Source organism: Sipha flava, unplaced genomic scaffold, assembly GCF_003268045.1.
Source record: "Sipha flava isolate LNK unplaced genomic scaffold, YSA_version1 132_pilon_pilon, whole genome shotgun sequence".
In the NCBI taxonomy this organism is placed as follows: domain Eukaryota; kingdom Metazoa; phylum Arthropoda; class Insecta; order Hemiptera; family Aphididae; genus Sipha; species Sipha flava.
The window spans coordinates 95,508-118,739 of NW_020271758.1; the positions used below are offsets into that span (position 1 = coordinate 95,508).

Consider the following 23,232-nt stretch of genomic DNA (forward strand, 5'->3'; position numbering starts at 1 on the left):
GTCAACTTTTTGAAGTGGAAAAAAGGAATACAACATTATTATTTCAACAAATGAGTATTTAAATACGTGTTCTAAATACGAATACATTTAAAAAGTATTCTTAACAAAACTGAGCGTAGAGTATAAATGTAGCGCTTGTCAAACACATTATGTTTGTTGTTGTCGTCGTTGTGGACAGTGCAACGAGTAAATACATCATTTATCTGTTGTCAATTTTGAATTTAAAGTTTTTACGACGCAACAATTATTCTACAGAAATGCCCAATATTACACATACAAATTAAATTTAATCGAGTTTAAACCTAGATACTATAACACACGTCAAAAAAACAACTTATAAATACCTACTGTTCGTATATTAAAATCTAGTAGATGTTTTTTGCAAGTGGGTTTGAGATTATTAAACGATATTCCGCTGCAAATTAATTAACAGTGCATCTCATAAAATATATAAACACACTATTAAATTATGGTTGTTAAATAATACTAGTGACCTATACCCTATGTAATACACCAGTGTACCTATATAATGATGTCTATTTATCTATTTCCATTTTTGATGTACTTTTTTATATTATATTTATTTATTGCAATTTATGCTGTAATACTATAGCTCTAATTAATAATTAGTTCTATAGGTATGTATATTTATGTTTTTGAATTATAGTAAAATATGACGCGGTTTTTTACGAAATATCTAAAATATTATAAAATTTATAAATATATACCTACTTAAGTATAATTAACTAATTAGCTCTTAATAGTACTTCATCATCACCGATAAGAGGTTATCCTGAGATGGGCCATCTAACCATGTTATATATATAATCATTGTACCCTACTGAAATTATATTTATTTATTTTTTGGCCAATATATGTTATTATTATTATTATTATTATTTACCATCGTAAGTATACCTACACGTATATTATTTATACGACAGTATTTTATAATAGCAACGGAACAATAACTTTAAGGTGCTCTTGTGTATCATCGGCTACTCCAGTCGGGGCTACACACGAATTGCGTCCCGAAATAAAAAAATTGATAAACGAGTAAGTACACGAAATGCGTCCGGCCTTATCTAATCTACCACACGAATTGCGTCCGGGTGTGTTTAAATGATTACATGTACGATGAACGTGCTTTAAAGCATATGATAATTTTAATTTGGCCGTTAATTCAAATAAAAGGATGCAGGTTTCATTTAGGTCAAAGTTGGTGGAGGAAAATTCAAACGGTTGGTTTAAGTCAAGAATACAAAAAAATTCAGATATCAGTATTTTCTTAAAATATTTTTTTGGTCTCCCATTTTTAAAACAAGATGAAGTGTAGGATTGTTTTACGAACGATATTGCATCAATTTTACCCGAAGATGAAAAAGTACAGCAATTTTCTGATTATATATTAAATACGAGTATATACATAAAACCTGATTGTGACTTCCAGCTTTCTGTGTGGGCAATGTATTCATGCTCTATAATTCGAACTACGAATAGTTGTGAAGCCTTTTACTCCAAGTTTAACAGTATGTTTTACTCAGCACACCCGAATATATTCCAATTTATAGATTTTTTAAAATATGTACAAAAATAAACTTATATTAAATAACGAAGTATTCATGTAATTAAAAACAGACGGATGATGGTATGTGAAAAAGAAGATTATTTAAGACAAAATATGGCAAAATATGAAAGTGACCAACTGACCCGTCTTGATTATATTAAGAAGGTATTCAAGTTTTTACCAGTTTTTTAATTTCTTAATTTTATAATTATAACTTTTTTTATTACTGTTTATTTTAATTATTATATTACATTCCTATAATTTTAAACTAAAAATTTCATTTTACTTACATATAATTGCATAGCAACGATAAAAATCAATATTTTTAACCTACCGATAGTCATAACTTGCTATCAATAGTCCAAAGTCTGTATGAAATGGGAAGGAAATTTATGTTTTTACGTTGAGACGCAATTCATGTGGAAAAGGGATTTCGGGACGCCATTAATGTGCAGCGTCAGCCGGCACACGTGTTAAGGACATAAATGCATCCTGCTGTGCCGCCGGCGTACTGTGTTCACACTCCTCCGCTTGTCATAATACGCTCGTTAAGCCCCGACAACCACCTTCGAGCGCGTAAGGTAAAATTGTTTACCTGCTCTTTCTTTCGCCACGATCGTGTGAACAACATTTTTACGACCCGCAACGTACCTATTTTACTGCTACCATATCACTAATTTCCTTGTCTAAGCTGCATACCGTTATTGAAATCTTGATGTACTCCAGGCTTGTGTATTTTAGATTTATCGATAAAGAATTTGAAAATAATACCGTGTTATCGTTAAATCGACGATTTTAACGTACAGTATGTCAACGATAAGCCGTCCAATAAACTTCGATGAATACTGATATTCAACACATCAAACTAAACAACGACACGATTAACTAATCCTAAACTAAAAGTAAACGTTTATAATCAAAATATTATTAAACATTTTATAGTTAAATAATGTGTCGGTAAGACTTTACGTTAGTATTATTCAATAGCCATAATGTAGGTGTGGATAACGCGCAGGCAGGTTGTAATTTCACAAAACGTACGCGAAATATGGAAACAAGCCCGGTTTTAGAGAGCTACGAAATGAGGCAGGGTTATAAATGGTCGAATTATGATTTGTTAAAAATAAAAAAGTTGTCCTTTCTAAATAAAAACATTTTTTATTTTTTAAGAAAATATTACCATCTGTATACACGCTTACACAATAAGTAAGTTTTTAGCATGAAATAAATGTTTACTACGCTTGAACGACATAAACAAAAAAGGAGTCCATTGATATCACTTCAAATAATAAAAATTTAAAATAAATAATGAAAGAATAGGCAGGGTAAAAGAACACTAAGCTGAGTTGGGAAACCTTATCGAATTGTTTTTTCTATTTTACTAAGTTATCAAATAATAAAATAACTTAAGGCAGTATGGAATATAAATATACGTTCTAGTAGTGTAGGCATTCAGTTTAGAGGCAAACAGCCCTCGTCTTCAATATGTAAATAATCGTTGTTTGTCAATATATATTTAAGTATTTCAACGATCTTATCTACCATTTGTATACTCCTATGTATAAATCCATTTATAAATTTGACCCCGAAAAGGCAAACATTTTACATTATTACGATGGGATTATGTATAAATATTTATTTGGTTTACTTTCAGATAAAATTGTAACCCACCATAATAAAACGATAATAAAATCATTAGTTTGAATTCCTTTTGAAAAGAGTTTCACCATTTTTTAATCCTGGACTGTAAGTTAGTAAAGATTCAATAATAATAATAATAATAAGAATTATAATAATAATAATAAACAAGCAACTTTGGCTAAAAATGAATAGCAAAATGTAAATTTATATTGCTAAACTAGATTTCGTTTGAGATTAAAATTGCATGATACTAGTATACATATGAAGTAAATGGATAATAGAATATTTTAATTTCAATACTTCGCAAAACGTAAAATAATATTCCCTACATCGTTAAATAGTAACTGATGGGAAATTAGAAAAAAATAATCTTGATTTAATAATAAATAATATTGTAGATCAATTTTTGATTCGGCAAGTATATATGACACATTTTTTCTAGCTACCCCTTTAGAAAACTAATGATTATAATATATTCAGAAATCGAAATGTAAGTACAACAAATTATATACAAGTATATCATTACTATCATTGTTCACTTAAAAATTGAACATGTTTACATTTATATTTTTTTTTTTTTTTTTGAGCCTCATAAAATGTATTATAATACTATATATCTATAGATGTATTTTACTTTGTGTTTGACACCTATATTTAACTGTATTATAATCAATGTTTATTATTTATACAAATATTTTTAAAATTGTAAATAAATTTGAATGCCCTAAAAATCGTTAAAATTCATTAAAAGTCGAACGTCCTTCACGTTCACGTTCTATTTGAATAAAGCGAGTGACATTCGTATGTCGTTTTCTAAATATGAACGTGCGTTTACGAACGACGTTATTTCCAAACACTGGTTACTATAAAGTGAATCCGGATTAAAATCGTAAAATAATACTCTATATCCGTCGTGCTATTTGAGGCGGAGAATATATTTTAATAGTCTTTCACCGAGTGCATGTGGGACCGAAAGTAGAAATTGTTGTACACGATCTTCAATAATTTTCGGGATGGTAGTTATAGTTTTGGAGGCGTAAAATATATTATTCCCGTAATGGTTAGATTTTGGAAACATTAATACAGCGGATGCGAGATCCTGGTTCGTAGACAATTTATATAAATGTTTGTCTTAATGGTTTATTTAACTAATATTGTCGATGTATGTTATTTCGAATCGTACTCGAGGGGATCGACGGAAACCCACTTTTTCTTTCCACTGAGAAATTTTCCGACATCCAAATCAAAAGCCGCAGATATCGACGACGCAAGCCTAAACAGTTCATCGAAAGAAAATGCTTATCAGACTTCGGTGTCGAATAATGGCCGCCTAATGAATTTTTCAGCCTGGCAAATAATGATGCATCACTTTGCTACTGCAAAGAAGAATCCGGCACTAGAGAAGGTGCGACGGCCGTCAACCCTAACACGTAGGTGCGGCTCCGCTGCGGTCAAAGGTGGTTTGCACACGGTCACACATGTTTGCGACGGGAAACGGACGTGGACCGACAAGTCAAGGGTGGTGGATCGTAATGAGATCGCGGAGGTGACATTTATCGACGGTCGCCGTTCGCGTGGCAGGCAAAACGGAAGCAGTTGACGCAGTGCCGAATCAAAAATTTGTGGGCCCCTAGGCAATGAAAATTTTGGGTCCTACAAAATTTTTTCATGTACATCTTTAACATTACTATCCAATAATTAAAATTAATAGCTTTAAAAAAAAACCGACTATTATTAATAAATAAAATCATGTTTATTACATTTTGATATTTGCAAGAAAAATTAACTAATTATTATTTTATTTCTATTTTTTACGAAATAATATTATTATTATTACTGCATATAACACCTACAACTTAATATATATTTTATTTCATAATGACTTTTGTCCTGTAAATTCGTAAATAGAATACAGATATTATTAAATAAAAAAAAAATATATAGATTTCCGTTTTCACAGGGCGCCTTAAATGAGTGAGACCCTAAGGCGGATGTTTACTTTGCCCCGTGGGTAATCCGACACTGATTTTCAGTACTCGGAACTTGGTTATGTACGCACTCGGTTAAGGGTCGAAAGCATGCTATCCGCCGGTGGGGGTACAAGGTTAACACACACCGTTCGACTCGACCAACCGTTCCGATCCGGCCCTGGGAAGCGGTACCACAAAGGAATAACGTGCCCGCGAAAAACGGGGTCTGGTTCGCCCCCACCAAACGTTCGATCAGTGGCGGCGGCGGCGGCGGTGGCGGTGGCGGCGGCAAAAACGGCGTTGAGCACCAGCGCGTCGCGTCTACCGAACCGTAGTGCGCCAACAGCAGCAGAAGCAGCAGCAGTGACGACCCAAGGCATCCAGTGCATCCCTCCAAAGGCTTGACTACTCGAGAAACTGTGTCCGTCGGGGTTTCAACCGGATTCTTCGAGCTGTTTACCGGTTTGGCCGAGCGCGGACCACGTGTCGGTTAGTATTGGGTTAACATATTTTATTTGGCAAAAACCGTGACGATTTTTATTTCCTTCATTTTTTCTTGTGTTTTTTTTTTTTATTGATTTTTTAATTGTACTGTACAATTATTACAATACACATTTCGGTATTTTAAGCTAACCTGGCCACCAATATCCTTCGAATTACACGATTTCGTTGGTCAATTAGTCAACTTTTTATTTTATCATGACGATATTATTATGGTTTTTCAACGTAGAGTTCAATAAAACACAAACATTATCACATTATTGAAGTCTTATTCCGCGAAAATCGTCTGTACCGAACACACATTATCGGAACGCCATACTTAAAATCGATACTGTCCATCGTACTATTAAACTGCGATGTATAGTAACTCAGGGTTAGTTTACACCAGCGTTATCATCTTTTAGCGTCCAAAATACGGGACACGTATATTTTCTATGAATTATTTTCATATATTTATCATGTTCAATTTGATTTATTAGTATGCCAATGAAATAAAATATTTTCAATTCATATTGCTCCTTAATATTCTAAATAATAATATAAATATGGCTCTTTCTTTTGTTATGTATGTGAACACTTTTGTTGCATGAAATTGTTGTACCTATACCTAAAAAAACATTCCAACAGATGTATATTAAAATATCAATAATAAAATAAATATGAGACTTTCACTTTATCATTTTGATATATATATATATATATTAAGTATACTTAATCAATGTAAGTAGTTAGTAAATACAACTGCATTTAATGTGTTGCGTATGAGTGACGAATCATTTATAAATTAATTAATTGAACGGATTTGGCAAAAACGTATCGACTTTAAACATCATGGTATTTGTGTACTGTTTTAAAAAATATGGAAGGTATTGCGTCTCGGCGCTCATATTGCCGAGACACCAAGCAAATAAAAACCGCACCATCCCGTAAAATACAGGACGGGTGGCGACCCTGGTATACACCTGTACGTTTTGTTCGTTCTACGTTACAATCGCTTAACGCGATGCCACCACTCACGTCTGGTTCACGTTTCCGTTATATATGAACGTACGATCGACTCGCGTTCAACGTGTGGTTCAAGTGCATTGATGTAGTTAAAAAAAAAAAAATCATTGGTCGTACTATATAATTATTATAACTATACCATAATTTGGAGTTTGTCTTGCCCAACGTTTCGGTAGAGGGTATTATATATTGTGATGTAGAAATATATTATTAGGAAAAAAAAATCCCATTTTTAGCGATTATGTTTTATGATTACCGGTTCCATGTTAAAGGGATTGAAAGTGGTCCGGTTTTTCCATGTTTTAGACCCAAAATACTTTGATTTTTGATAATATTTTTTAAATTATTCTTATATCCTATTTCGTATATTCAAAAAGGTTTTCCATTTTCAAATTTACTAATATGTTTTTTTTTTTTTTTTACGGAAGTTCAACACTTATTCGGCTTCTACAATAACCAAGAAAAAATTACGATGAGTTCAAATATTTTTACAGGTTTTAAATTCAGTGACTCTGAGATGTCGTATTTTTATCAGGGTTTTAATTATAAATTAACAAAAATTAGTTCCTTATTGAATCAACATTTTTAATTGCATTAAACTCAATGATATATCTCCCCCAGGATAAGCTCAAGAAAAAAAAATTAGAGTATATGGATATACAAATAGATAAACTAGACTAAAAAAAAATAAATACTACTTTGTACTAAGTACAAGGGTCACCTTTACATAAATTTTATTTATTATAATTATAATATAATTATATATATTATATATAATTATAATTAAAATATTAATATTGTCTGTGTTATTGTAGGTAATTGTGTTGATAAAATAGACGGAAGAGATATTTTGGAAAAACAAAATATAATGTATGAATAAAATATTTACGTTTCTAGAATTAATCAATAAATTAATCAATAGAATTAATCCGCAATTTCATTTCATTTAATTTAATTTCCTCTATTGAAAAAGATGTTTTTTTTTTTTTTGTAATAATGTATTTACCATTCTAGCTTCAATTAATAATTAATTTAACTATTAAATTGATACATTATATTATTTTTATATTTACATAAAAATAATATTCGAACATCTTATATTATTGTATATATACCAAACAATTTGTTATTATCGCTGAATCAGCCGTATCATTCATGACGATTAAGTTGGTAATCTGAAATTATTTCGTAATTAAGTATAAGTAATCTAGTGGTTATCACCGGTCCTCTTCATTAACAGTAATATTAATGGGCGATTGTTAACTCCACCAGAATATCGATTAAGATAAAAAGGCAATAAAAGGTCTAATGTAAACTCCGCCAGTTTTTTTTGTGGTTTGCCTGTGAGTCCTTTCATAGTCATCTATGAAATTCATTTTATAAAAGTCAACCGAATATTCTTATTTTTAGTAAAGTTCTTACCGAATTTCAAACCCATATTTATATAAAATTAAATGGCATATCTTGAGTAAATAAGCAAAAAACTTCGAAATAAAAAAAAAATTACAGTTTTACAGGATACTATAAATAGTTTCACTAATGGAGTAATACAAGTCTTAGAATATTTACAAATTGTATCACATAATTTTGTTTACATACTTGACATAACTGTATATATTTTTATTATGTATATTATTATATATATTATGGATTACTATGTATAAAAATTATTAATTATGATTTTTTTTACTATGATTTAAATATTTAATGTGAACGATATGATATTATAATTTTTTTTAATAATATATCATATTAATTTTATACTACTATTAGATTTTCTTCACTGGCGGATTTTACATGAACTCAATTTTACCTATTTATTTTTTTTTTAGCGAAGTTTACAGTAAAAAAAGTTACTTGTGGTGGAGTTTACATGCGCCCATATTAATATCACTAATATTATTGCCTGTACTAAACCCCTTAAGAACGATCTGATTGCAATGCCCTTAACAATATATTTATTAAATTAATTTAAATGTGTAATGATATAACTCACAAGTATTTTATCGTAATATATTCCAAAATTGTTCTATATTGATCAGTTTTGTAAAACTCTCTTTCCTTCAAATTCATATTTTTTTAATTCGAAGATTCGATAGTTGGTTAGTACGATATTTCCCAGAAGCTTCAATTGAACCATGACTCCACTCATCAAATAATAGTTAATTATTTGTAATTTACTTAATTAAATGTTTCATATCATAAGGGATTCGTGCGCTTTTAAACTCATAAAACCGAATGCAGTCTTTGGGTAACCAATAAAACGCATTATATGATCAGTCGTCCCGATTGCAGTTGATCGGGATAGTATTTTTCGGTGACCGACAAAACGCACAATGTGATCCTACACTAATAATAATCGTATTCCATTAACTAATCGTATCGCCTATTTATACAAAGGCGCGTCTCCACTATAGTGTGCCATGTGGCGTACGGTGTCGTTCGTGTGTTTGCGACGAACTGATTGGTAAAACGCATACGTTTTGGTGTTGGCACCGGTTCGCTCGATTTTTGGTGGACACGCGCAATTTTCACCACACTATTTAAGGGATTACAAGTATTTTCCTACACGTCAGGATTTTTGGTATCCTTTGTTTGTCTAGGTTTTAATTTATCGATCAAGAATTTCATATCCTTGAAAGCGAACCATTTTGGTACGTACATATCATCCGTACCAGCACCTGGGCGGCAGGTGTCTTATTGTTGTAAACATTTACGTCCGAACGATCCAAGAAGACTATCGATTTTCTTTTTGACTATCGCAACATCGGTACCCATTTCGCTATCAACTTCAGTCTAGCTATCATGTTTTTGCAATCCGTCTGTGTTGAATCTCAAACAATTGGTTTTTTCTGTAAAAACTTACGAGTATTAAGGTCATATCGTCGGACCAATCCGTGTGATTCTCCATTATTGGAAGAAAATTATTGAATCATCAACATAAAACAACTGCCCGCGATTTATTAAGTGCAGGCCGCATTGGTAAACATATCGCGTCTCAAATATAAACAAATTTCCTTTGATGTACCGCCCACGAACCGGTCCGTACCCATACGAACAGGCATCTCTGTCTAACCGCATGCGGTTCTACACATTCATTCGTACGTTCGTGAGCTATAGGGAGACGCACTTCAATATGCGATATAAAATAATAATCGTTAAATAAATTATTGATGTTCGTTATTCATGGTAATTCTACCAAAAACGATAGTAATAATGCATACATAATCTCATATAATATTTTTTAATTTCATTTTAACCATGGCATTCGACAGCAAGTACTAACACGACCTAAGTAAAAAGGTATACGGATTTGATCGAAATTACCAGATGGTATACGGTGTATACCACCGTGTACCCTTCAGCCCTGTTCAAGTGTTATGTTACAAGCATCTACGTTGGGGTTACTAACTGAAATATAACAAGAAGAATATTATCCGCGTTTTTTTCTTCTAATGATTTAATTATGTTAGGATTATTTTTTAAATTTAATATTTCACTTACTCATAACTCGCTTGAATTAAAATATCGCAAATTATTGACTGAAATAACACATATACAATGTTTTTATTACTTTATGCATGATAATAGGACTGTTTACATTAAAGCTAACAACATAACATCGTGACTACTGAACGCAAATTTAACGTGTTGTACGTCTGTAAGACACATGTGCAGAAAAAGGGAGTTTTCAAGACCTTATGGCTTTAAGGTGTCCGAATTTGATCTTAGCGAAAAGTAGAAATGTATTATTAAAAACAAATTGTACATTTCATCGTTAAAGATACATTATAACTAAATAAGATAAGTTTTTTGAAAACTTAAAATTATTATCGAGTACTCACACAACTGTTACATAAATATATAGGTTATTTCAAAAGATTTTGCAGCTTTTTTTTTTTTTTTTTAGTTTCTAGATGTTTGATACTTTCAAGTTTTCTTCGATAAAATAATTTTAATTTGAAGTTTTATAATATACATTATTCTTACTCACGTGGAAAAATATCTAAAATTAATTTTGACAGTATATTTGTGTTTTTTTAAACTAATATGTTTAATTTTATTATAAGTTTCGATTTGTTGTTTGAATTTCAAATTATGAACAAACTCGAAAAATTCAAGGAACCCCGAGAACATTTTTTTTGTTAAAAATAGGTATACAATTTAAAGTCAAAGTGCTACTTTTGTATAGAAGATTTGTTCACATCATGACCTCTTTATAAATTATAATTATTTATGGAAATAATTGTAAAAATATATAATCGCATAAAAGAAGTAATATATTTTGTAATGAATAACGATGTACTTAATTATTTATGCTTATGATTACAGAAATAATGTTCAACAAAATGAATCCCTTAGCGTCCAAGCAGGTGTTAGTTTTCATACTAATTGCATTATCATGTATATCTATAACTATGTGTAATAGAGAAATGAATACTAGTAAGTCTTAAAATTAACATTGGCTATAAAAATAATTACATTAGTTTTAACAATGCTTAAAAATGTACTGTTATTTTTCCAATAGAAAACATTTCAAAAATACCTACTCTAGAACTAGATTTTGTAATTGATTATGGCATTAAACAAATGGATATGCTTTCTCGCTTGGAATATTCGTTAGCAAATGCCAATAAAACTGTACAGATTGGAAGTTCTTCTTTTGGACAGTTCATTGATTCTAAGCCATCCACGGAAACTCTTGTAGAATCCCGATATGCCGAGGTCGTTATTAAAGCTACAACCTATATAGCGAACAAATATTTTTTAATGTATAACCAAAACAATATCGCAATAAAAACAATGTACTTAATCGTTTATCAATGTTATAGCTACGGAAAGGATTCGGTGTTATTTGCGAAGACTTTATCTAACATACAATTGAACGAAACTTCTTTAGGTAAAATGTGTGTTTCCTACAAATTCAAAGCAAGTACTTGCCTAGTTAGGAACCTGAAATATCGGAGTTCAGATGGTTCATGTAATAATTTGAAAAAACCTTATTGGGGAAAATCAAACACAGCTTACCGTCGCAATATATATCCCTCATACAAAGATGGTAATATTTGAAAATTAATTTTTGTTCGTGTGTACGTTTTTATACGTTAATTCGACTTCATCAACTCAGTTCGGTAATATGTATATATATTTTTTAATTTTGTACAGGGATAAGTGAAATGAATAATCTGCTTCCCAATCCCAGGGAGTTGAGCAATAGTCTAGCTGAATACAAATACCACATCGACACGGATCGAACGATGGCGGTTGGAATCTGGGCTTTGTTCATAGGCCATGATATGTCCCACACCGCTGTTTCCAGTTCGGGTAAGGTTAACGAAACTGTTGGTTGATCTACATCAGTGATTCTCATCCTTTTATCGTTCATATCTCCTTTAGCCACTAAAATCACCCTAACATTAAAATAATAAATAATCTTAACTGTGTATTTTAGAATAACTCTTGAGTAACAAAAAAAAAAAAAAAAAAAACAGTACACAGAAAAATAATAAGTACACCTACAATTTATTTGAGTTGCAGGGTTCAATAAACATTGACGCTTTAAAGTTTAAGTTTACAAATTTAAAAAAAAAAAAAAAAAAAAAAGAGAGTGAGGAAAAATAATAATGATTTATATAAAGACTGATTGGGAAATTTGGCCCGGGTAGTTTTTACAAAATTTAAGAAGTCGAGGCTGATGGTGGAAAGACCTAGTCTTATATTTTCTTCTAGGGATGTAGAGCTGTAATACTACATACCTAGCGACTTCAAAATAACTGACTAACGACCCCGATTAAATCGTAAAGATAATCGATAATGCAGCGATTTCGCAAATAAAAATACTGTAAGTATTTATCGGATCTAAATAATATAAAGATACAAACTTAAAGGTATGATATTTACATAACAGTTATGGAAATAATATGGTTTTATTAAAATTAATTATTTTCTTCCTTTTCCCGTGGACATTTCGTGTCATCCTTACAATGCGTCCATGTCGGCCCGGTTGAGAACCACTGATCTGTAAGTACATAGTTCATGCGCATCGCGTTCATACGTTTTAGGGGCCACCAACAAATCTATCGAATGTTGCGACGAAAGCGGATCTCCGCTATCGCCACGGTACATGCACCCGTTGTGCGCGCCAATCAAAATAGCCGATACCGATCCGTATTTTCGACCGTTGCGTCGCACTTGCATGAACTACGTGCGTTCGGCACCGACCTTGCGAACTGATTGCACGTTCGGACCTAGAGAACAAGTAATACTCGACAACGTTTTGGCGCGGCGTTTACTCAATGAGAAATCGTTTCAGGTCAATCAAGCCACCCACTACTTGGACGGGTCAATGATCTACGGTACTTCGTACCGGGTGATGAAATCGCTGAGGAAAAACTCGGGAGGTCTGATGTTGATGGATTCGCTGTCACCCGACAACATCACGGTGCTGCCGGTGTCCGACGACCCGACGCTATGCCACACCGACGACAAGTGCTACAGGTCTGGCGACAGCAGGGTGAACTCGCATCCGTATTTGCTGGCCCTTTACACCGTGTGGGTGAAGGAGCACAATCGGATCGCCGGCGAACTAGCCCTAATCAATCCACACTGGAACGACGAGACGTTGTTTCAAGAGACCAGACGAATAATAATAGCCATGATCCAGCACATAACTTTCAACGAATGGCTGCCCGTTTTAGTGAGCGACTCGCACTCCAACCCGTTTCTAAGGCAATATTTCGATTTGACCGGGGCCGTTGAAAATTACACCGACAACGTTGATGCCACAACCACCAACGTTTTCGCGAACGTAATAGTACCCATGGCTTATTCAGCGTTTGGCATGCACATAGTGTACGTGCTCGTTGTTTGTAAGTTATTAACGTGTCACGTGTGTAATTTGAATCGTTTTGTTTTCAGCTTGAATCATGATGATCAGCGAATGAACAGCACATATGAATCGAACAAGCATTACAATAAGAAACCGTACGAAATGCTCACGTTGCATTTCGACAATTTGCTCAGAGGTTTTACCTCGCAGAAGACAGACCAAATCGATATGTCTTTTTCGAATCATGTAAGCTCAAAAAAGTTATAAAATGTATTTCATGTCTGAGTATTATTCAAGTGCTATCGCATATAGACAACACCGTTCGCCTTATACATAAAAATTATTAATAACGTGTACTGGAACTGTTTTAGGTAACAAATCAATTGCATGAGGATAATGGGTTTGGTATGGACATTGTGAGCTTGAGCATACAACGTAGCCGTGATCATGGTATTCCTAGTTTTACGAAATTTAGAAGACCTTGTGAATTGACCCCGATAGAAAATGAAAAAGATTTGGTCAAGATTATGGACGAAACAGTAAGATAAAAACATAAAATAATAAGCAATGCGCTGTACTAATAATTATTCTATGAATATTATTTATAGATTGTCAGTAAATTAATGAGAATATATAAAAATGTGGACGATATAGAACTCATTGTAGGTGCACTATTAGAGAAACCAGTAAAAGGTTCAATGATTGGCTCAACAATGATGTGTATAATCAGAGATCAATTAGTAAGAATTAGAATGGGGGACAGATATTTTTATGATTTGCCAAAAGTCTTCACACAAAGTTAGTCTTGCTTAATTATTTCAATTGAATGCACATTGAATTTGATTTTAACCAAAAATTATTTAATATAGACCAATTGGCAGAAATCAGAAATGTAACTTTGGCCAGACTGTTGTGTTCTAATAGCAATGCTATCAAGCAAGTTCAACTAAATGTCTTTAAAACAGTTGATGCAAACAATGATGCTGAAATGTTTGATTGTGATTCAACATTAATTCCCAAACTGAACTTACAACATTGGGTAGAAATCATTGATTCAAACTTCAAATAAAAATTATTTTATTAATTGCATAGTACAATATTAGTTTTTAAAACTTCAATAGTAATAACTAATATCAGACTGAATTAGGACAATAATATTACTATTATTGTTATTATTATATTAAGTCTAAACCACTAGGGTGAATAGACATATATTATATAAGATTATTATTATTTTAAAAATAGTCTTACTTAGTAGATTATTTTAAGGACTAAATTATCATTATACAACTATATTCATATGTTTTATTTCATAATTAAATCATCTATTTTATATATTTAATTTATACATTACAGCATAAACTATATATTTATAATGTATTTCAAACAATTTCATACAATTTATTAAAAAAACCTTTTATTTTTATTATTGTTATTAATATATATTTTTTTTTTTTCATTGAGCTATCCTATCAAAATATTCTTAATAAATATATGCTTATATGTACAGAAGATGAATAGGGTGTTCTTGAGTAAAAATATACTTTTATTGAGTTTTGATATACATTATAGTATATAATATATATAAGTATTAATGGGAATAATAAACATTACCGCCTAATTGAAAAATTTTCATTTAACATTTCATTATTTATACAGGTCAGATGCAAGGGTAAAAGTACTGAAAGTAAAATAAATAAATGTATGACTCATTAAACTCTTATAAATGCTTACTACGGTTTTATCTTAAAAACTAATAATGATAAAGATATATATTTATTTTGAACATTCTAACAAGTTGGAATTAGTGGGTTGCATGACCTACCATTGCAGAAGATATTATATACAATTAATCTAAAAGATTTAATACTAATATTTTTTTTGCATAATATAAAATAATTGGTTATGTTAAAAAAACATTTAACTATAAATCTAATAACTAAACACATTCAGCATATTTTAGAAATATTTCAGTATTTAAACAGTCAACAAATTCAAATACATGTACCTACTACATCTCAGACAGTAGCGCATTGGTGTAAGATCAGTATATCGAGGTGATAATTTTATATTATAAATTATGTACAACAATCATTTTCATTATAATATTATTATTAATAAGGTTAATTTTTATAAGCGCTATTACTTGAGATAATTTTATTTTAAAATTCGGCAATTGCTATCAGTGTTCCAGACGTTGTTGAACTTTACCAAATGGCAAACAGTTTAATCGTAACACCCAACGACTGATAGTAAACAAATATATAGGATGATTATATAAAGTATGAAATATAATTAAAGGAGAAACCATCAAGTTATATACTCTGCACTTGTACAGAAATGTTCTAATTTTTGGGTTAATATTATAATGAATTGAATTTATTTTACTACCAAAAATGTTTTATGAATTAAGTTCATAAAATATTTGATTTTATATTATTGTTGAAAATATTATTTTTTATTTGCAATATTTGAAGCTGCATTTGAAAGGTGTTTGATTAAAAAAATTAAAAATAAATGTTTTGTTTCATTAACTTAACACATTATTTATATATTGGTATTGACATTTAAATATCACTTATAAAAGTTTTACAATGTATTGCCTACATTGTTTTTCAAAGAATAATATGCATTTTAATTATTATTATGCAGCAAATACATATTATAACTTTTAAATTGAACATTTATTTTAAGTTTCCACTCTATAAATACTTAATTCATAACAATACTTAAATTGTCTTCATAATTATTTAATTTACACTTCAAGTTCCTACATACCAACTAGTTATTTTAAATTCTTACTTTTATTTGAGTTCAGATGTTACAAATACTCTCTGCCATACACCATCATTAGAAAGTATAAAGAACCATTATATATTTATATTATATTAAAAATATATAATATATATTGCATTTTATATTATATATGCATTGTATATTAGGGTAGCTGTAGGTATTAAAAAGTTTAAAAAATAACCAACTAGAGACCTAATAATACTTTTTTACCTTTAAAATGATAATCTTAAATTCTTAAATAATACTTATTTGAGATAGATATTGTCTAAGTCTTATATATTCAATATTTAATGAAATTATACTTTATGGTTTTATTAAATAATGATTGAATTTTTTAAACACTACTATGTATTTTTGACTAATGTAAAAAGTAATACTTACACATATTCTATATAGTTAATTTTTTTTAGTTTAATATAAATAACTTACAATAATTCACTATTATATAATAAGATTTATCATATATACCTACTGGAGCTTATATTTTATTAACCAATAAACTCTAAACCAATATAACTATTGTATTGTTTTGAAAGTAAGTTTATAATTATGATTTTTACCCAGATGGGTTATATATACGTTTATATTAAACATGTTTTAAAATGTTTTATTTCATAAGTAGATATTGTTAAAATAAAATATATTTATATTAATTTATAGGTGGCTAATTTTTTCTAATAATCTTTAATTATAAAAAAAAAAAATAACAAACAGTGAATTGAATTAAATCATTTAATTTTACAGATGTTATAAGAAATAAAAACAGCTATTTAAAGCAAAAATATTAATTTTCTAAGTAATTTTAAGAACTTTATTTTGGTTTAATGATTTTTTTTTTTTAATTCTTGATAATCATATTGCTCATAGAAACAAATATCATGGGAATTTTTAATTGCTAATCACTCAATGTAATAAATAGTATAAGTATTATAAAGTATACTTTTAACGTACCTATATTTAAGTATTATCATGAAGACTAGTAATTCTTGACTTAAATCAAATTATCTAACCGCTATCATAGATTTGATTAATTAATATTTTAATACCCATATTTAATTTTTACTAATAAGAAAAAAAAAGCAAATTAAATGTATTAAATAAAAACTGTTTAATTAGGACATTTTTTAGAACAGTATAAAAGGATAATAAGCTTTCAAAAAATAACATCAATAAATATTCAAAAAATAGTAACATATTATGGGTATAACATATATGAAAAAAAAAAATACAAAAGTAAATTTAATAAAATATAAATTTGGTAAACAATAATAAAATAATAAATAGTTGTCAATTTTTGTTACCAGTAGGTACTTATTCATAACAATTTGTTTTATAATATACACCTGAGTTTCCAAGGGAAAAGATCTACAAATATCTAAGAAATATATTTTTTTTCCAACTGTTCCCACAATTTAGCTGCTCTTAAGACTTCATTGCCAACGGTTATTTTATCAACTTTCATAAAAATTAAATTATATTCTTTTAAAAAGGCAATTTGTGTATCGAACTCAAAATGTGATTTATTAATAGCAGTTTGAGTGTAACTATTGATTATGGAAATAAGTTTGGTTTCACGAATAATAGTGGTATTTGTTCGATGCACACCAGACATGGTTAGATGGAATTCAAATTGATGTAACATATGAGCTTTTTTCAACAACGAGCAATATTCATCACTTATATTTGGAATAAGATATGCGAAAGCAGAGTGCATCATCACCTTGGGATAATTTTTGGAAATGCATTCCATTTGGTAGAACGATACGGGAGGTTTAACAGCGAAAGGTAAATACGAACACGTGATCAAAGGGAAGCACTGACAGATCCGGGATAAAGTTTTCTTATATTTACAATTGGAAGCTTTCGATACCAGCTGATAGGTATTCTTCAACATTCTGAGTTCACGCAAGCACTCCGACCTCGAAGACCTTTCGATTTTTTCCAGATCGTTTCCCTCCTCGACGCCTACACGGATCATCTTGAAAACGTCGTCTTTACGGTTCACCCTCTGGTTGGAAATCTTGTGGAGCACCGAATGGCGAATGGATTTCGAATCGAACTCGGTCTGATACTCGAGCAGATGTTCGACCAACCTGGCCCGGTTCTGTTCCATACGGACGACTAACGGCATTTCGTCTTCGCGCATGTTCAGTTGGCGAAACGACGAGACGTCCTCGCCGGGGCCTTCGTAGCCGATCAGCTCGTCGAGTCCGACCAGGTTGATCTTCAGATCATTGCTGATCAGTTTCGATGCCAACATCGCGTATGTGTGTGTGTGTGTGTGTGTGCGGGCGTGCGAGATGGCTCGAACAGAGTCGAAAATAATTTAGGTCGGTAGTATTACGCGCGAGACGAAAAAAAAAAAAAATAAAAATAATAAACGTACGGCGGTAAGAATTAAAAATGAAAAAACCGGCAGTGGACAGGGCGGTGGCGCGAGCGATTAGACGATCGGTGACGAACGGAGCGGAAGAAAACGCGCAGTGCAATAGTTACGTGTTGTGGTCGGAAAAAGTCCAATCGGCACGTCCACTTCGAACGGGTTACGGTGGTCAAATGATGGCCGGACCGGTCGCGCGCGACCAAAACGGATCGAGAAGCTACGCGACAGTTTATCGGACGCGGTCGTACCGAATTCGGTTTCCTTCGGTTCCACGCATATGAGTATAAGGTCTATGGTTCCACGTAATCGCAACGTTGTTTCACGTACGGCACGGAAACGGTCATCGGACGCCTCACCGGTGGGCCCAAACCGTTTTGTCGTGCGCGCGTGCCACGTACCGCGAGAGCACCGTATCACGTTGGCGCGTGACGTTCCCCCCGCCCACCCCCGTACAAAACCTTAGGGCGGTGTAACACCATTTAGGGTAGGGTTACGCGAGCACTGGAAAAACGGACACATAATTTTTTAACGGACGTAACATGCTCTGCTGGTCAAACGAACGTTCAGCATGAAAATAAAATCTTATCATTAATATACATCGATTGTTATAGTTCGTCATTTTTGACAACAACGTTCGCAACACTCGTCCGTTCAATATTTTTTTATTCTTATCCTTGTACAACTCATTACTTACATGCCACAAAACGGGACGTGTTTCATTTCCGGTAATCAATACCGTTTTTCGTTTTTAAAATATGGTTATTAAAAAAAATTATTAAATTACCTATTGATATATGATAGCGCACCGTTCAACGTCGGCGAGAAAACAGCGGTCGCGTGCCTCGGAAAACAAAATCTAATAATATACTACGACGTCCGATAAGTGCTGCTGACGGACGTCGTAGCGTAGGTAAACGGACGTCGCGAGTGTGACCAGTGGTGTTTAAAATAATATTATACAACAACGCCGTTTTTCCAACGCTCGAGCGACGTGCACAGCTTACAACGTAAGCAGTTTCTCTTCCGCATTCCGTGGCCATTTTTGACCATGTCCGAAAATTGTTTCAGTCGCGGACGATTCGACTGCGGAACGTCGCGCGTCATTCTCGCGTTGCTTAATACGCGCCTTTTCTGGTCTTCATCGCGGATTGGATACGACTAAAATCAAACGTACGAGTAGAACGAACGCCCGTTTACACGTTTATTTGTTTCAACTTATTATTACGATAAATACACATTTTGTTCACGACTTTATCTTTAGCAAATTACGATTGATTATTTGGGTTTATTTTACGGGTTTTCTTAACTGTACACTTAATTCGGGCATTTTTTACAATCGCCAGTGAACAGAACGCGTTCGGACGTACGGGCGACCGTTGAGAAACATCGCGATTAATGAAATACGAATATGTCCGGTGTCGGCGGCTTACGTCCCCGTTGGCCGTATCGATATTTTGTGCGTTCAACAATATTATCTCATTCATCTATAAATAAAATCAATAACTTTTACGATACCTTCGGCAACTATCGAGACGTGTTTCTTGGAAAAACATGCGCCTAGGAAAACTCAACAACCATATTAATATCATGATCAAAATTTAAAATAATTTTAAATTATAATAAATTAAATTATAAATTAAATAAAATTATAATTATAAATTAATAAAAACGTCGACGAAAAAATATTGATAAATTATTTAAAATATGCATCTAAAAGTATAAAATGGACGAAATATACCCTATAAACCAAAAAGTTGCATAATATGCATTTATACGCACGATAAAATGTCAAAACTAGCTTTGTGTAAGTGTGAAACGTATTTGTTTCGCATTCCGGCTATTTTTGTGATTATTCAAATACTACAAGTCCTCTCGCCATGTTTATAAAGAACCGTTATTATATTGCACACGGGTAAAGATCGCTACGTGCTTTAATCTTCTTACCGTTAATCATTCTCAATATTATCCGACCGCTTCTTGGTGGATAAATTATTTCATAATAATATTACGTATATAAACAAAACATATTATTTATGTAATTGAACGGTACCGATTGACCAATTAATATTAATACTATACAATTTAATGATTCGATAATAAATCATGTGTTCTGTTAGATTATTGTACTTGATTATTGTATTGTACTTGTCGTTGATCGATAGCCGTAGTGATTGCGCTGTATTGTGTTCATTATGCAATATCAATCGGGAACACTACTTAAAAATGTCTACCTAATGTTCCTATGCTGAGCATCACGACTCGAAATAATAAGATGTTAATTGGACACTACAAAAATGTTGTCGTTGTTGAAAAAGTACGTCTTGCTTATCTCATCAACGGCAGTAATCTTTTACCAGTCTTCCCCAATGGCGGCGCGACAAATCTTTAGCGTACAAATGCGAATAGGCAAATGTAACCAAATACGATTTATATTGTTTTATATCAGTGCATTTTTCAAGCCAGTTAACACACAAATGTCGACCGATAAAAATATATTATCGCTTAGTTGACGGTATGCCGAAAGACGGGCGAAACGCAATGAATTGGCAAAATTATTACTTTTAAAATTATGTAAAAAAATTATTAAATAATTAGCGATAGATACATTTGTTTATAAAACAATATATACTATTGATGATTACTTTTTCTACCAGCATTAGGATTTATTTTTAATAATTATGCGGATTGAACGTGAAATATTATCATAATACTATTACATATTAACTATTATGGGAAAAAATGGTTTTCGCCCATGACAATATTCCAAAAATAGGCAATAACCACACGTTATCAGATGAAATCGTACACACGGTATTTTATAAGCCGAATCGATAAAAGTCGTGTGTGATTTAGGTCGAACACACGGATTCGGCGGCAACGGTTTATCGTGTAATCTTTGATGCCTTAAAAAGCAAAAATCGTGCATTAAAAATTTCCATGTACAGTGCGCGACGTGCAATTGTTAAGTGTTAAGTGCAAGTGTGCCATAGATCTTATGCTAATAAGTTAGTTGGGGCCCAACAGTCCACCGCTAATCGCTAGTATCGACGATTAACTGTTGTTCGTGACTATGCCAGGGATTCCCAACCTTTTTTACATAACGGCACTTGATCTTTTTAAAAATTTCCACAGCACACTTAAATAAATAATTTATTATAAATTCATACGTAATGCAATCGTATTTATGTATAGTATATTGTTTTTTATTAAATTACACAAATTTAATGTGATATTTGAGACTGGTGTTTTTGACATAATTACTCTGTACGGGGTGAAACAGTTGAAACGGTACAAACCGGTGGCGCCGAATACGTACTTAATGTGGTGAATTTACACCACTTGAAATTGAGAGGCGAGGGGTACTGGGTCTATATAATTTTGAAAAACTTATACTTAGTAGCCAGTTGATATTACGTAGTAGATTCCCTACTTAATATAGATAATTGATTAAATTAGATAAAATAGATCGTCTACCACGAGTTAAACATTTATAACATTAAACACGATAATTATAGGAATGGCGTAAGGGCCTCCGCACAGTACGCGATTCACACGCGACACGATTGAAATGCGATATGTGTGACATACGCGATTTGAACGATTTTCGCGATTTTGGGTCCACCAACACAAAACGATGATCAGTCGTTAATAATCAGATCGTGCAGAGTCAATCGCATGACTTGTATTAAATTATTATTATTATTAATATTATTAATATTATTATATAATTAATATTATTATTATTATTATTATTAAAATACCACGTACCAATCGCGGCACTCAACGTGTTAAAAACATATAACAATGTAATATAAATATAAATAATAGGTAATTCGAGTACATAAAATATACATATTACAACGTATTAAAATAATCGGTATACCATATATCATATAAAATACACGAAAAAATTTAGGAACCACGTATAAAATAAAATACTTACCAGGTAATTTGACTTCCATTGATACAGCTTGCCATGCTTTGTCCACCAAATCCTTCCTACAGTAGTCGGGAATGATATAATTATATAAGGGTGGGTGTTTTTCAACCTCACCAACGAATTTTAAATTGAACACCTCCATAATAATTTATGATACAAATCAAAATAATAAAATATTAAAATGAAATCGTATGCAATTCACGCGATACGATAGCCGGGCGACTAGCACTGTCGGTCGCGCGTGTCGTCTATCAGTCGCGTTGTAATCGCGTCATTATCAAATTGCGGTGTTAGTGGATCCGCTTTGCTAGGATATCGCGCGTGGAAAAAATTGCGTCGCGTGTGAATCGCGTAGTGTGCGGAGGGCCTAATACAGCGTAGTATGGCGGAACGATAACAAACAAAAGAGTGGCGGAGAGATAATTTTTATACGGCGTACTGGCTGGGCGATAACAAACAAGTATCTAGTTAAAAATAGCAATGTTCTACGTTCGTTGACACGCTTGATTCATCATGAAATATTTTCGATTGAACTGGGTAAAATCGACAACAATAAATTGTCGGTATTTGTATTTTGTAGGGCTTCGAGGTGCATGTTCA

The 23,232-nt window shown here is 32.0% G+C and overlaps 2 protein-coding genes across 2 annotated transcripts; one reads left to right on the forward strand and one right to left on the reverse strand.

Annotated features, from left to right (window-relative positions):
* The first annotated feature begins 5,523 nt into the window (after positions 1 to 5,523).
* LOC112679239 (peroxidase-like) lies at positions 5,524 to 14,644 on the forward strand. Its single transcript, XM_025548956.1, has 11 exons — positions 5,524 to 5,667; positions 11,017 to 11,127; positions 11,213 to 11,456; positions 11,517 to 11,743; positions 11,851 to 12,009; positions 12,747 to 12,943; positions 12,998 to 13,536; positions 13,603 to 13,759; positions 13,885 to 14,052; positions 14,122 to 14,311; positions 14,383 to 14,644. The coding sequence occupies exons 2-11, from the start codon at positions 11,022 to 11,024 to the stop codon at positions 14,580 to 14,582; spliced, it is 2,187 nt and encodes a 728-aa protein (XP_025404741.1). The 5' UTR covers positions 5,524 to 5,667; positions 11,017 to 11,021; the 3' UTR covers positions 14,583 to 14,644.
* Positions 14,645 to 17,613: 2,969 nt separating this feature from the next.
* Positions 17,614 to 20,237, reverse strand: LOC112679240. Its single transcript, XM_025548957.1, has one exon. The coding sequence runs from the start codon at positions 18,567 to 18,569 to the stop codon at positions 17,685 to 17,687; it is 885 nt and encodes a 294-aa protein (XP_025404742.1). The 5' UTR covers positions 18,570 to 20,237; the 3' UTR covers positions 17,614 to 17,684.
* Between the last annotated feature and the right edge of the window lie 2,995 nt (positions 20,238 to 23,232).